General features: G+C 43.7%; 1 protein-coding gene across 1 annotated transcript; it reads left to right on the top strand.

Annotated features, from left to right (window-relative positions):
• The first annotated feature begins 440 nt into the window (after positions 1–440).
• Positions 441–8,297, top strand: AHSG (alpha 2-HS glycoprotein). Its single transcript, XM_036352161.1, has 7 exons — positions 441–747; positions 3,207–3,317; positions 3,689–3,773; positions 4,442–4,605; positions 5,735–5,836; positions 6,908–7,000; positions 7,639–8,297. Exons 1-7 carry the CDS (start codon positions 535–537, stop codon positions 7,912–7,914), a joined length of 1,044 nt encoding a protein of 347 aa, XP_036208054.1. The 5' UTR covers positions 441–534; the 3' UTR covers positions 7,915–8,297.
• The last annotated feature ends 8,688 nt before the right edge of the window (positions 8,298–16,985 follow it).

The raw sequence follows: 16,985 nt of genomic DNA, 5'->3' as shown, positions 1-16,985 counted from the left end.
ATATACCGTTGCTACATTTGTGGGCCTTGTCTTCCCTCCAGATCCCTCTAGAAGAGAGAACACTCCCTAACATTAGAGGATTCCATCAAGTTGCTGCACATCCCCCTTCACAGACCCCCTTATGTGCTCAAATCACAATAGAAGGCACTCCCTCTGCTGCCAAACCCACAGCGCTCCAGGGCTGTGCCAGCCCCCCTCACCTCCATGCACACCACACCCCCTCAGCCTCCTCTCTTTGCTGCTGTTACCATGTTCCCATGCACCACCGCCCCATCCCCAGAAGCATTGATTTGGCAGGTTTCTTGGGGCCAGCAATGTCCTAACCTGTTTGTTTTTCCAGGGCTGATGTTTGCAGGAATTTTCTTGGAACCACAACAGAAATCATCCCACGTCCTTATGCAATTCCTCTGGGAGGCTTCGACGGATAAATAAAGCCCTCGGCTTCTCCACTGGTCTACCTTTCCCAGAGAGCACCTGAGTTTCTTCTGAAGCCTCCAGCATCTGTCCACCTGCCAGGGTCTCTCTGGAGCAGCCATGAAGTCCCTCGTCCTGGTCTTTTGCCTTGCTCAGCTCTGGGGCTGCCACGCTGCCCCTCCTAACCTAGGTCTGAGTTATAGAGCACTGGACTGTGATGACCCAGAATCAGAGCAAGCAGCCCTGGTGGCCATGGACTACCTCAATAAGAACCTTTTTCGGGGCTACAAGCACACCTTGAACCAGATTGACAAAGTGAAGGTGTGGCCTCGGGTAAGTGAACCTCCCGCGTATGAGCTGAAAGACCTGTTTGTGGAGCTTAACTGGGTGTCTCAGAAGATCACATCTCCCAGCAAAAATGAAACTGCAGAGGGGTAGACTCTGATTTCTTCCCCAGAGGGAGGGAGGGGGCAGGTGCAGGGCAAGAGAGGACACATCCTCTTCTATAGTCACGGTTCTTGGCAAGGAAAGTGCTGGGGTTAGGGGAGATTTATAGGAAAAGAAAAGGGTAATTTGAAGATCAAAGGTAGAAAGTGGCTAGCTAGAAAACCCAAGGTGCAAGAGACTGAATTCTAGTTGCCAAATTATCACTGATTGGAAATCCCTTATCTTTCTTTGCTTCAGTTATTTCTGGATTTGAAAACTTACCTATTATATGCCAGGCCCTTTCACATATATTATCTGCTTAACTCCTCCCACCCCTTGCCCCTAGTCCTGTGTGGTAGGTATTGTCCTTGTCTTACATAAGAGGAAACCAAGGATCTGACAAATTAGGGCTTTTGTTTTTTTCTTTTTGCCCAAGGTCATATAATTAGTAAGCACTGGTCTGGGATTTGATTCCAGATCTGTGTTCCTTCCTCCGCACAAGCTCCTCCCACATTCCACATTCCAGAGAGAAGTCTTGGCATGAAGGAGATTTACGTCCTCACATGCTGAACAAGAAACCAATGCAGTCAGCGACAATAAAGGTCAAGCTAGAAAACATGTGTTGGGCATCAGTTGAGAGAACTGGAGAAGTGAGGAAAAGACATCTGTCTCTTGACTATTTTGAAATTAAATTGTATATGAGGAATAATTCTTTCAGCAAATGTTGAGTAGAATCCTTCTGTGGGCAAGAACAGTGGGCAAGTGTCAGGCGCTATATTAAGTTGAACCGTATGAAATTGCCATTTTTGTATATTAAAAGCAATCAAATATTGGGTTTTTTGTTAATTCTCACTCGAGGATATTTTTCCATTGATTTTTAGGGAGAGTGGAAGAGAGAGGGAAAGACAGAGAGATACATTGACGTGAGAGAAACACATCAGTTGGTTGCCTCTTGCACGCACCCCAACCAGGGCCCAGGCCAGGGAGGAGCCTGCAACCGAGGTACGTGCCCCTGACCAGAATCAAACCCAGGACCCTTTGGTCTGCAGACTGATGCTTTATCCACTGAGCCAAACTGGCTAGGGCCAAATATTGGCTTTTTAATGGTTCAGGCCAATACAAAGGTAAGAAAAGACATAGTGCCCACAAGAGTTTTAGAATCTAGAAAGGGAAATAAGGTAAACATCAAGATATCTGAATTGACTAACATCTGATCTCCTAATGGGACAAAATACCTAAAATCAGGATTGTCCCAGATGGATCCTAGGAGCTCTGCAACCATACTGATGTACAGAGGAAACTGATCAATTCAGAGGGAATAGCAACGTGCATCTGTGAGGAAAAGGTAATGAACAGACGGTGTGGTTTTCTCTAAAGGCAGAGCTTGGGAGTCACTTTCCTTGAGAAGCCCAGAAGTGTGCAGCTCCTACTCCGGAAGCTCTGGATGTTTTCAGGAAGTTAACTGGGGCACATCTGCACATCATAAAACACAGCTTTCTCCCGTAGAGGAGATTCTGAGGCTTCAGGTACTAGCGAGTAAGGAAGAACAGAAATAAGAGGCAAGAAGAACTGGGGTGAAATAATAAAATAAAAGGCATAGTCATACCTTCTTGATTTGCAGGCTTTGAAGAAAGGATACAGAAACAGGTGAACTGGCAAGAACAATTCCAAAGAGTTACAGTTCTCCTATCACTGCCTCCTCCAGAACTCCTGGTTTATGCTAGTGACTTACACACTGCCTCCTCTGTCAGAGAGGCTCCTCTTCCCCCCTCATCACCAGCAGGGGGCAGTAGAGGGCAGCAACTTTGCATCTGGCATTTATAAGCCCAAGACAAAAGCCTTTAGGAAGGAAAAGGAAAAGGGGGGGGGGGGAGGGGGGGGAGGAAGGAAAGTAGCTAATGATAAAAAGAAGTAAAGGGAGGGATGGAGAAAAAGTAGAGACAGTAAGATATCATCCTACAGCACCTTACTTTACTGCTTCACTGAGAAAAATCCAAAGCTGACTTTTTAAAAGCACTGCTTGAAAGGCGAAATTTTAAAAATTAAATAGGTCTCAGCTTCACTTTTAGCTTCCAAACAGAGTTCAGAGTGATGGCTGTGATTCCATCACCTGTCCAAGCTCACGCCCCCCTTCTTCCTGGTAAACACCCTTAAGCACCTGCCCAGCCAATAGAGGAGGACTAGGAAGACCCATTGTGGTTTCGTCCACTGGCAGGTCAGCGCTGGGTGAAGTTGCACACAGTAGGAATGACTTCCCTCACCTCTCCAACAGGTGGTGGGTTCAAGCCCATGGGGGCTCACGCTTTGGCCTGATCAACAGGAACCGGGCAATACACTGCTCACTTCTTCATTCTGTGTCTCCACAGCGGCCCATGGGAGAGGTGTTTGAGATGGAAATAGACACGCTGGAAACCACCTGCCACGCACTGGACCCCACCCCCGTGGCCAACTGCTCTGTGCGGTCAATGGCGGAGCACGTGAGTGGCCCTCTTCGGGTGATTTCGGATGGTGGCCCAACCAGATCCACCGTGGTTCTGCATGGAGCAGGCCTCTTTATCCAGCTGCCCAGCTGGCCCTCATGGCTAGCCAGTGTGCAGTTTCTAAAATTGCCATTCGAAGCCTCCTTCCCTGGGGCTAATTTTTGCAGCAGTTCAACTTTCTTATTGTAGCCCTCCTTGCAACCAGAGTGTAATGTGTCAATATCACCCCCCCCCCCCGCCGCCCCCCAAGAAGGTGATTTTGTGAGGTCCACCTTTGACAACCATGCCTGAGGGACCAAGCCCTCCCTGGGTGAGAAGTGCAAGGCCAGCCCTCCTCCCAGGCCCTCACTGTGGGTTTATTTCTCTAGGCTGTGGAAGGAGACTGTGATTTCCATGTGCTAAAACAGGACGGCCAGTTTACTGTGTTGTTCGCAAAATGTGATTCCAGTCCAGGTAAAGATGATTCTTCTTATTTGACCTTGTAGAGAGAGTGAGGAAGGAACCTGCATTGTTATCAACATTCTAGCCACTTTGTTGGTGAGGAAAAGGAGAAGCCAAACTTCCTGGGTTCTGGGTTTGTAAAACTGTTTTAGGGAGCTATTCTCCTTGGAGGTGAAAGTTGTGCCTGGATGAGAGGGGCTCCTGCAGAAATGTCAGCATGACAGGAGCCACCTGAAGGTTTAGTAAGAAGCAGAGATTATGCTAAGCGAAATAAGCCATCAGAGAAAGACAAGGATCACATGATCTCACTCACATGTGGAATCTAATGAACAAAATAGGTCCAGAGACATAGAAGCATGACACAGACTGTCAAATCTCAGAGGGAAGGTGGAGGTGGGTGGGTGTGGGGGGTGAGGGTGAGGACGGGAAAAGATTACCATAGCTCTTATATGCATAACCCATGGACACACACAATAGTGCAGCGAAGGCCTTGTGGGGAGGGGGGGAGGTGTCAATGGGACATCTGTCATACTTAGAACGATAAAGATTTTTTTTTTTAAAGAAGCAGAGAAAATGCCTAAAGCCATTTGGATCCTGTCTTAGCCCTTTCTAAATAAGCAGAGCTGGGGTGAATGCCGCGGAGAATGACAACCCTCCCTGATCCTTCTCTCTGTGATTAGATTCGGCGGAGGACTTGCGAAAGGTGTGCCCAGACTGCCCCCTGCTGGCCCCGGTTAATAACACCAAGGTGGTGCGCGCTGTAGAGGCTGCTCTGACCGCTTTCAACACTCAAAGTAATGGCTCCTATTTCCAGCTTGTAGAAGTTTCCCGGGCTCAACTTGTGGTAAGACTGAGGCCCTTTGATAAACTGAGCAGTCTGGTGGGACTTCGGCAATGCACGCGGTGAGGGGCTGAGCAGGTGCAGGGGCAGTAACGGAAGGCAAGGAAGGGAGTGGGGAAAAGAGTCCTGGAGGGTATGAGGACCCTGCGTATCATCAGGATCTCAGTGTCTCTCTAACATAAAACAGCCAGATGCTGCCAGTCCCCAGTTTCTCAGCTCCAGTTAACCCTGTGGCTCTCGGTTCAGCGGGTGGGAGTTCCCACATTGTTCAGAAGCACCCACCGGAAATTCATGGGTCTTCATATCTTTATCATCCATCCTCACTGATACTCCTGTTTGATACAAAGGCACAGGCCTACTCACACGGATAGGTGTATAATGGTGGGATCCTAAAATGCCTTTTGAATCACTGAAAAAAAATCTAATTATACTGTGGATAGTTTAGCATATTTGAATGCAACAGAATTCTAAACTGGTTTTCTGGATACCAGCCATGGCATATTTGGAAATCTATTAACCAGAATATGTGCTTCTCAGGGCACCCTCACCCCCAGACTCTACCAAATAACAGGGATTTTATTATTGTAAGTGTCTATATGTTCCATAAGAACTATAAAAAAGTACAAATATCTTCCATACTTTCATTTCTATTTTTTTTTTCATTTGATCCTGCTCTCTACAGTTGGTGGGAGAGGTAGCAATTGATTTCTTTACTGTACCGCTCTATCTTGAAATAACCTGAACCTTGGGTCTCAAAGTGCAGCCCAAGAGGGAGCTGGGGTGGGGGAGGCAGGGTTCTCACCCAGATCAGTGGAAGGTTGGCCACTGGGTTCCTGCTTCCTATTTGAAAACTCACTCTGCCCTGAATGATGGGCAGTGGATACTTAAATCTCTTTCAGGGGAGACCTGCCCCCAAACTCTGTATTCAATACTGGAGAACATGAAGCCACAATAACCGCCCTCTACAACCCATTGGGGCCATCTTTCCTGGTCACTCACTGTGGTCTATGTGAAAGGTGCTCCCTGGAGTGTGCACTGACAGGGCCCTTGCTACTTCCCTCCAGCCTCTCTTTCCCTGCCTTTTTCATGCCAAGTCGTGTGACTTCATGAGCATTTTCATTTCTCTCATCAGTATCTTACACATACGACCTATGTGGAGTTTGCAATAGCTGCCACTGACTGTGTTGCTAAAGAGGTCACAGACCCAGCCAAATGTAACTTGCTGGCAGAAAAGGTAAGTGGGCCAGGCCCTGGGGATGACAAAGCTGGTTGTAGAACAGAGCATCCTTAGAGCAAGCTAAGGATGCTAATCTTGGGATTGTGGAAAGGGGATCACAGTGCAAAATACCCACTCCCTATGGGGCTGGGTCATGCCAGCCTTCTTCTGAGGTGTTACCTCCTCCTTTTAAGAGCTGTCCTCACATCATTTCACCTGCTGAAGGTCCCTGGTGTTAGGAAAATGACAGACTGTTTCTAACTAAGTCAAATCATGCCCGATTGCTGGCACTGTGAAGTGTAGATTTTCTAGACATACCCCGGATATTAAATCTTTCAAGTCACTGGGGCCAATAAAGTCCACTTCTAGGAATTTAGCCTAAAGAGAACATCAGAGATGTTTGACAGAAATGTATCTATATACACATGAAACTAATACAAAAGTAATATTGAATGTAAACAGTAATTGGAAAATAAAATTTGAGAAATACATTGAGTAATTGAAATAAAATAGTTCCATAATTAATATATATCTGTAAAGATGATTTATCATAGATACATAATGACCCACAGAAGATCTGAATGCCTAACAGGGGAGTCTCTGAATAAAATAATGGCACATCAATAAATAGAAAATTATGCAGACACTAAAAATTATGTTTTCAAGGAATAATGAATGATGTAAGAAAATGCTCTCATATTATAGTAAGTGAAAACACATAATACTGAATGTTATAGTTACAATGATCCCAATTTTTAAATGATATTCAATCAGTATTTTAAAATAAGAAAAATACATGGACGTTAATGGAAACTCTCCTGAGTTAGTACCATATGAGGGACTATGGGGGATTTCTCCCACTCTCAAAGCATTTCTGTATCTTTCACATTCTATATAGAATTATATGATATATATATTCTGTAAGCAGAAACTATAAACTTTAGAAAACTGTGTGTGTTTAAAAAAAAGAAAGAAATTAAGAATTCAAGGATTTGTTTTCTTTCCTTTGACATATTGGAGTATCAATGAAACTGGGAGAGAAATCCACTTATTGAACCAGTTCAAATAACTCCTGTCTTTCTGTGGCAGCAATATGGCTTCTGTAAGGGGTCACTCACTGAGAAGGGGCCACTCAATGGAAATGAAAAAGTTGCAGTGACCTGTACAGTGTTCCCAATACAGGTAAGGGAGTCATGGATACACTTGTCTTCATCTTCAGAATACAATGACCCCTTGGCATTTATGTAGTGTGTTAGTAATTATAGGGAATTTGCTGCCCTGACCCACAATGATAAATAGCACTGGGGTATGTGGAACCATCACCAAATGGAAGGGTATTTCAGCCATTCCTTCCCAGCCTGAGAACTGGTACCTACAGGGTAGAACCATCCTAGTAGGCATTTGACAAGGCCACTTTTTATTTGTGGGGTGGGAGAGGTTTTCTGAGTTGCAGAGACCAGGTGGCCAGATCTTTCCAGCAGCTCCCAGTGGCTGCAGGTGTAGATGAAAAAGAGGCTGACACTGCTGGTGAAGGTTAGCCATCAGGTAGGGTGCTTTTGCTCATGAGACATGTCTAAGTCCACAATGCCCAAGACAATTGGTGAGAGGGGGCTACCATATGCCAATTACCCTTCCCTGCATCTCTTATGATAATCCTTTGCACCTAGGTAGTTCTTTTCTGCCAGATTTTATGTAAATAGAAATTATTGCTGAGAAAGAATTGGGTGGGGTTCCACCTAAAAGCATGGGTGGCCTTGTCCGGGAGGAGAAAGATAGCTAACCTATGGAAACGGTTCTCTCTCCTGCCTATGTTGCCACAGCCTCAACCAGACAACTCCCCTGTGGCTACACCTCCAGCTAAACTGCCCGAAGCTCCTGTGGTGTTGGGACCCCTGCTGCTGGCAGCTCCACCGCTACCCGTGCCGGTGCACCGGGCACACTATGACCTTCGCCACACCTTCTCGGGTGGAGCCTCAGTGGAGTCTGCCTCAGGAGAAGTCGGGAAAGCACCCAACGTGGCACAGCCTAGCGTGGCTGTAGCTGCCGGTCCAGTGGTCCACCTTTGCCCCGGGAGAATCAGACACTTCAAGATCTAGATGAAGGTCAGGGATGAGAAGGATTGGCAGAGAGAACATCGCCATCATTTTGTCTAAGTCTGAGTAGGGGTAGGGGCCTTGTCTGCTAAAAGGCAAGTGCTACATGTGGTCTAGATTAATATCAAGTCTTGAATCCCAACTTCTCTTCCTTCTTCAGAAAACAGAAGCAAAGGGGATGATGGTTATGTTTGAGGAAAGGCATAAAGCTGGCAACTTGTCATTGTTCTGATAATAAGCCACCACCATTATGTTCTCTGCCTTCTTTGACCTCAGAAAAACAACTGTAACTGTGACTTTGAGAGGTGCTCTTGCCAAACTTATATTTGCTTGTTAATGAAAGTGTCTGAAGGATCTTCCTGAATAAAGAAGGTTCTAAGCAGAAATGTGGTCATAATTATTGCCTACTTCCTCCAAGCTCATGTGTATGGCTTGTCTTCCCAACAGCCACTCTACAAGTGTCCCCAAGCAAAAGCAAAATGAAAATAGAGATAAAATAGAACAAAAATGTGCTGTATTGCTACACACAGGAAAAAGTGAGACTAGAATCTGCTAAAATCCCATAAGATATGTCCATTTCCTTATAAGAAAATAATTCTTATCATTTCATAAAGGTAAAAACTATGGCTACACAAAGTCCAAGTGCCTTAACTTTGTACAGCCAAACCAACCATTGTTTTCCTCAATACCCAGGTAAGGAGAGATTGGCAATTAACACAGGCAAGTAATTTTAATTACACTGCTTATTATATATGTTTAAAATAACTGTTGATTGTACTGTAGACACTTCATGTTATGATGCAGGATTGGTCTTTCCAGCCAATCTATTTTAAAGCTTTAAGTGAAAGCTCTATTTACAGTATGATAAGAGAAGGAATGTGTGGACAGGTAAATTCAGTGGACATTTGTAGGCATTATTAAAGTACTCGGATAACATAAAGGCATAAACAGTTCCCATTATAGAATGGTGCCTAGACTATTTCAATTTTTGTTCTGAGTGATCTAAAAGATCGTCTCTTTAATATAGAATTTTAAAGGGATGAGACTAACAACCAGTTAGTGGCTTCACTTGAACCAAGAAGACTGAATCAAACATTGACCATCACCTATCATTCTTGCCTTGAGGTTTTGCCAGTATCCCAGAAGGAATGGCCAGGAAGGTGGTAAAACCACTAGGTATCTTAGAAGTCAAGGAAGATAAGGATGGTATGGTCAGCTGGGTTAAATGCTGCAGAAAGATCAATGAGAATGAGGACTGAGAAAAGGCCATGGTTAGTTGACTTTCTTGGAAGTCATGGTAACCACTGGCAAATGCAGTTTTACTAGAAGGATGAGTGTAGAAGCCTAGTTGCAGAGGGTTGATTGGTGGTAGTCTAAGATAAGGACATGGAGGGGCACATGTATTCTCTTTCAAGCAGTTTGATTGCAAAGGGTGGGAGAAATAAGATGTAATTTAAAAGGATAATTGGGTGGAGAAAAGACTCCTTTTTCAACAAAGACTTTTGAGCCTATTTAGGGCAAAATATATAAAGAGATGGGAGAAGAAATAAAGGAAACGATGGGGCAGGGTGCTAGGATAAATATTTAGTGGAGAACTGGAGAAGATTTGAGCAACTCTGCTAAGGATTCTAGTTCTTCTTTGTGGGAACTTGACTTAGATCCTGAAGAGTCATATTTCACCCAGCACTAAAAGAGACTCACCTTCTGTCCAACCTTGTACACACAGGTGTGGTTGTGAGGGAGCACATGGAGTATTAGTTACATTATTTTCCATGGAGAGTGAGTGATAGATTCCCAACCCAAAGTAGCTTAAGTAAAAAGGGGAATGTGTACTGAGAATTCAGATAGAGGAGTCCTACCTAAGGCACAGCCAGATCTAGGGATTCAAAAGATATCATATCTTCCCTCTCCTCCTCCTCCTCCTCCTCCTCCTCCTCCTCCTCCTCCTCCTCCTCCTCCTCCTCCTCCTCCTCCTCCTCCTCCTCCTCCTTCTCTTCCTCCTCCTCTTCCTACTCCTCCTCTTCTTCTATCTCTTCTTTCCTCCTCCTCCTCCTCCTCCTCCTCCTCCTCCTCCTCCTCCTCCTCCTCCTCCTCCTCCTCCTCTCTTTCTCTCCATCTCTCAGCAATGCCTGCTTTTAGTCTTAGCCAGGATGGCCATTGCCAGTGTCACACCTACATAAGCATTAGTGCCTAAGCCCGAAGAAAGAGAGAAGGGTCAGTCAAGAAGAGCCAAGGAAGGAGTTATTCCAGGGGAATAGCAGACATGAAGGCCTGGAGGCAAGAAATAGGTTGATGTAGCCAAGAATGATAAAGGAAGAAAGCAAGATGAGGAGGGATGTAGAAGATGAGGTTAGAAAAGTGGACAGGAGCCAGGTCATGAGCAGCTTTGTGGTCCCCAGGAGGAGATGAAATGTCATTTTCAGTGCAATGGGAAACCATGAAAGGTTTTTAGCAGGGCAGTAATATATTCTGATTTATGTTAAAAATTCACTTGAGCTCCATGGTTCTCAACCTGAGGATGGGGTGAGGTTGGATGGGGCAGCATCACCTTCTCCTCAAAGAGATGTTTGAAAGTAAGTGGAGGCATTTACTTGGGATGCTACTGGGCAGAGGCTAGGGATGCTAAACATTCTGAAATGAATTGGAGAGGCCAAACAATGAAATCCCAACAATGAACAATGATTAACTGATGCTTCAAATACTAATAGCATTCACTTTGTTAGTTGCTATAGGGAAAATGAATTATAGCTGGGCAAGAGTAGCCATAGGATAGGAAGTGACTGGAGCTTTCTAGAGGAGAGATAAGTGTACCTTAGGCTAAAGTATTGGGCAGCAGGTATAGTAAACCAAAAATATAACCTGCTGATGAATTCGATGTGGGGGTGAGAAAGAGGGAGATGGAGGATAACTTCTGGATTTGTGGCATTTCTAATTGGGTAGATGGTGGTGCCATTTACCCAATTACCCACTTACCCCTTTACCCACTGCCTCAGCAAAGGGCAGTGATTAATTTCATTTGAGTTACCTCTCTATCTTGAAATTGTGCAGTTTATTATTCTACATCAGGCTAACCCATGCTTCTTAAAGAAGCAGTGAATCTGACAGACCTGCATGACCTGGGCCAAGTTGCTTTACCTTTCATTTCTCATTGCCCTCATTATACATCCAGGTGTATACAACAGCCCAGAATGGCTGTAAAACTAAATGGAAAGTTTGGAATAGATGCTTGGAACCTTCTTGACACATTCTAAGTCCTCTGTAACTGTCTTTCCTTATTGCTTCCTCTTCCTGTCCTCTGAATTTGGTGTCTTCAGAAGATCATGTTTCGGACCTTCTCTTAAATGTGTATCCTCTGCTCGACAAGTTGATCCTCACTTGTGATTTAAACTCTTAGTCTTACACAGATAACTTCCAACTTTAGACTCTAGGATGGGTCTCTTATTTGAATTCCAACACTGCTTTTCCAAATGTCTCCAGGATTTCCTCACTTGAATTTACCTAGACCAGTTTCCTATGTGATGTATTTATCTAAAAGATGCATGCCTGAACACTCAGCATTATTCAAAATGTGCATATTCTAGAAAACTTTCTTCCAAAGAATAAACATAATTTAGAGAAGATGAGTTATGGATTTATTAAATTTACTGTGCTTATTGCACAATTTTTGCATTAATGCTGCTCTATATTTTTTCAAAATCATTTTGCAGAGTGCTCTCTCTTAAATTAAGAGCATTGCAGAAGTCCCATTTATTTGCCTTCTTCATGGCTTTTTAATCACATCTAACTCGTGTACTAAAGTTATTGAATTTCAGGTATGTTTTTCAATACTTGTACCAATTAATAATAGTTGATGGATGTTAGGATAATACAAACATTAATTTCCCAAATAATCCTTTTTGTTAAATATTGCTAGGGTTGACACAACTCTTATCTCTGCATTGGCTTTTTAGGACCTTTTACCACCATCCCTAAAATGTTCATTTTTCTCTGTCATTGGGATGCCCATTTCCATCTTATCATTATGACTCTGACACCCTCAGGGACTACCCCACATTCACCAATAGCTTTAGTGTCTCTCCTCTCTAGCCTCAGCCAACTTCAACACCCCATGGCCTCCCTCCCAATCTCTCTCCCTGATCTTGCCTCCTCTACTGTTTCTTTGTTTCTGCCACCCTCTTGTTCCCATTGTCACACCCTCACAGAGCAGTTGTCCTCATCCTGATGACAAATCTACCTTTGCTTTGCCCTTATTCACCTTTTCTTCCACCTCTCAGTCACCCTTGATCAGGTTAAACTGGTTGTTCAGCCTTACTCAGAACTTCAGCCTCTCTATTTTTATGTATTAGTTCACCCCTCAGACCCCTCCTGGTTTCACTTCCTTGTCTGTGAGCCCCAGGCCCCAGTCAGTGATTTCAATGATAATCACACAAGCATCCTCTATGAGTCTTGACCTCTGTCCTCTGTACCTCATGCCTTTCCAGGGCCCAACTCCAGCTGGACCTTTCCATTCCTGTTTATAGTCTGCCCCGTCCAACCGAAAGGCTTCCCATAGCGACGGTGTTGATACCCTGACAAATGTTGCTTTCCATCCTCAGATGGTACCATGAGGCTACCAACCCTCATACACCTCATTTTTACTTTATTTCCCATTGTACACAATGGCTCATCCATACATTTGCTTCTCTCAAGTCCCTGATCACACTCCTACACCTTGACCCTCAATTGACTGAAACTCCCAGTTTCCAAACTAAAATAAATGTTTCCAAGTAAAAATTCCCTCCACTCCCCTCCAGTATATCTCCAAAGTCACCAGTTGTTTCCTTCTTCTCTCTAGCTCAGATTAGATGTCTTTCTCTTCTCTCAAGCTGTTGCCCCACCCTACCCCACCCCTCATCTTCCCTAATTAGTATGGCCTCCAGAACATCCTTTTTAGCCTTATATCAGCCTCACTCTTTCCATTGACCACGAAGACTATCACATAATCCCCATCCAAAAAGGGACTCTCCACTTGATTCTGCATCCCTTCCAAGCCACCTCCTTAGCCCTCTGCTACCTTTTACCATCAAACCTCCTTTTAAAAAATGCTTAATTATTTTTTTAATGTTACATGCCCACTAAAGAAAACTTGGAAAATACTGAAAAGCTGAAAGAATAAAAATAAGTGCATCATTTAGTCAGTCCTATGTCTCAGACAGAGACACTGAGCGTTTTTGTATTATATTCATTTTACCTCCCAACCCTACTCTATAGAGGTGCTTTATGAAACAGTATAATTATCCTGCATTTTCAATGGTCTATCCAGCTGGTATGCTTGTAACTTAATATTAAAACATAGACATTTCTGTCACTATATAGGCCCCGCAAACATAATTTGTAATGACTAGTCAGTATTCCAGCAAATGGACTTACCATAGTTTACTTAACCATTCTCCTATCATTGGACATTTAGGTGGTTACCACCTTTTTACAGTTGTAAGTGGCATGGCAATTGTTAACCACAAGGCAACAGGCTGAAAATGGAGTTGCTTATGTTAAGCCCCATGTCACCAAACCGAGACAACTTACTTACAGTTTTGGCTCTCCCAAAAATGAAATCTTAAATTAATCAGTCAGGAATCTCCTGATGAGTACTAGTTAGGTAATGTGTGCCTGGTAGACCACTGCCATCCCTAAAGGAAAGTAAGTTTGCAATAACTAACCTGCTCTTTTGCGTAGTATAACTTCTTTTCTCACTCCTTCTTGCTTATAAAAGTCTTCCATGTTGTACAGCTCCTTGGAGCTCCTTTCTATCTGCTAGATGGAATGTTGCCCGATTCAGATCAGTTTTTGCTTAAGTAAATGCAAAAATTTAAATATGCCTCCATAAAATTTTTAATACAATAATTTACTATTATGCATAAAATTTCCAATACTTATGAATATTTTCTAAGAGTAGGGTCTCAGAAATAGAACTAATATTCCAAAGTGACTATTTTAAGATTATCAGTATTTATTGTGAAACTAGAGGCCCAGCACATGAATTCATGCACCGATGGGGTCCCTTGGCCTGGTCTGCGCCCTCTCGCAATCTGGGACCCCTCAGGGGATGTCAGAGAGCCAATTTCTGCCCAATCCCCACGGGCCAGGCTGAGGTACCCCACTGGTACACAAATCTTTGCAAAGGACCTCCAGTATGCATATAAGATCTTTGGTTAATCTCTTCCCGCCTTCCCCCTTCCCTCTGAAATTCATCAGTCTGTTCCATGTTTCCATGCCTGTGCATTGACTGTCTGCCCCCTGGTGGTCAGTGTGCATCATACCTATTGGTTGAATGGTCCCTTAGGCTTTTGTATATATAGACTAGAGGCCCTGCTCTACTTTCTATTTGGAGCCCTTTCTCTGTCTCCATCTCCTCCAGCCATCTATAAAAAGTTAGGGTCCCTGGGATTTTCATCTTGGCTCTTCTCACTTTAGTTTCTCCACTTGACAATCTTATCTATTCCACAACTTCAATTGACTGACTGTTCTTATTCCATAAAATTATCTCCTTCTGTTGTAGTTTTAATCTCCCCCTCTCTAGTGACCCTAAACCCTCAGCATATAAATGTCCTCAAGTCTCTTCCATTTTCTTTAAGAGGCCCTTCCTCAATGCTATATTCCTATTTCATGTGTTGTTCTCTTCTATTTGCAGCCAAGCTTTTAGAAAATAGTGGTCTTAATTCCTGAATTCCCATTTATTTTATATTTTAATTTTCTTGTTGCCTGGCCAGTGTGGCTCTGTGGTTCAGCATTGACCTATGAACCAGGAGTTCTCAGTTCTATTCCCAGTCAGGGCACATGCCCCAGATTCAGGCTCAGTCCCCAGTAGGGGGCATGCAGGAGGCAGCTGATAGATGATTCTCTCTCATCATTGATGTTTCTGTCTCTCTCCCTCCCCCTTCCTCTCTGAAATCAATAAAAATATATTTAAATTTTTTATTATTTTCTTATATGTACACAGCTAAGATTACAGAATTTGGGATGAGTTTGAGGTTAGTAACAAACTACATCAATGGAGTTAAATATTTTTGTGTGTTGAATGGGCTCACTGGCCACAGCCTTTACCATGTTCAGAAATGAGAATGGAAAATACTAGCAGGCTTAATTCATACTAGGATTCATTACATTATGTCATTTGGTGCGGTATTATGTTTGTTTCACTCTAATTTCAAAACTATAAATTTTGCACTCTTTTAACCTGGCCTTAACCCAAGTGGTCTCCTTCTTCTTTTAACTGCAATTTGGTTTTAATCTCCACTGCTCCACTGAAACTATTGTTAACAAAGGCCACCTGGGACCTCCTGGGTGCTGAAGCCAATGGACACATGTTTAGCTTTTTATTTTTAAAATGTTTTATTGATTTTTTTTAAAGAGAGGAAGGGAGAGGGATAGACAGTTAGAAACATTGATGAGAGAGAAACATCAATCAGCTGCCTCCTGCACACCCTCTACTGGGGTTGTGCCCGCAACCAAGGTACATGCCCTTGACCGGAATCCATCCTGGGACCCTTCAGTCTGCAGGCTGATACTGAGCCAAACTGGTTAGGGCTAGCTTTTTATTTTTGTTCAAGTTCTGGGGTCATCTGACCTTCTGATACTCCTTTCCTTTTTGAATTCAATCCTTCCTTGTCCATGAGCCTGACTTTCTCCTTTGTAGCCTTCCAATCTCTGACGTTTTCTATTATTTTTTAGCTCATTTTCCCTCTGCTTGTCCCTTAAATATTAGTTTTTTTCAGAGTTTCACCTTGATAGTTATCTTATTACCTTACCTGCCTCCCAGAGTGAGCTCATCACTGTTGTGGTCTTAGCCTCCATGTGGTATTGATGATCTACTCATCCCCTTTAAGCTTCAGGTCCATAATTCCAGCACCTATTATAAATCTCCACTTAGAGTTCCATCAACCCTTCAAATTTAACAGCCCCAAACTCGGCTCTCCATCTCTTCCCTTTCCATATTGGCTCCATTCCTTTGAGAGCAGCACAACTCCGCAGCCCAGGCATAGAGCCTGAAACCTTGTGGTTATTCTGGATCCAACCCTCCTCCTCACTGCTGTTTCGGATGGGACATCAGGTCTTTCTTTTCTACATCTCAGATCCACCCCTTCCTCTCTGTCACTTCTGTCTCTGCAGCTGCACCACCTCTGACAGGCCCCCCTCCCTCAGGAATGTATCAGGAGTCAACCAGAGGAGGTATACAGGGGATTGGCTTAGGCAACTATACCCAGGTTATTGTGGCAGCTGGGTAAACAGGATTTTGTAAGGCTGTCACTATCTGATCCTGTAGCCTGAAGTCCACAGGGCAGTTGCTCAGGAAGAGAAGATCAATGTGAAGTGGGGGGATCGAGAGCAGGCTGACCCCACAAGTATGAACTGGAACTCCATGAGGACAGACTGACACTGTTTGTTCTTTTGCCTCTGACTCTGGTGATGAGGGTGTCCTGCAGAAGTTGGCATCATTCATCACTGCTACTTGGAGAGATCTTTCTGACAACCAAGTCTTTAAAACCCTTCTGTGATTCCCCAGTGCTTTAAGAATGCTATGCAAATCCTTACAGGAGGGAGGGCCCCCAGGTCCCTGACAGCCTACTTCTCTGGCTTGGTATCTTGTCATTACCTTTTCCTTCCCTTTTTGTCTTCTAATCTACACACACACACACACACACACACACACACACACACACACACAAGTGGCATAAAACTACAGTAGAAAAAAATTAACCATACTATTTGGGGCCTGGTTTATTTAAAATTAACAGTACTTCTAAAGTTTAGATATTTAGTTCCAATAGAGGGGAACAATTGAAAAATTATCTCACTACCTGTTAAACTATAGAAAAAGCTGAGCATTGTCACAAATTATGAGTCACATGCCAAGCATTCCCCATATCTCAGGGAGATTTCAATAAAGGAGCATGGCCCTGTGCTCCTATACAGGGCCCTGTTGTCATTGGTCATTTGCAACCGTATGGTGCCTGTTAACTGCCACATGGCACTGAAGCAAATGATTATCCAGTTGGTACAATAAAAAGGATTGAAAAATAGGCACTCACTTAAAA

This window comes from Myotis myotis, unplaced genomic scaffold (genome assembly GCF_014108235.1).
Source record: "Myotis myotis isolate mMyoMyo1 unplaced genomic scaffold, mMyoMyo1.p scaffold_m19_p_2, whole genome shotgun sequence".
In the NCBI taxonomy this organism is placed as follows: Eukaryota; Metazoa; Chordata; class Mammalia; order Chiroptera; family Vespertilionidae; genus Myotis; species Myotis myotis.
This window is presented reverse-complemented; position numbering and strand designations above follow the sequence as displayed.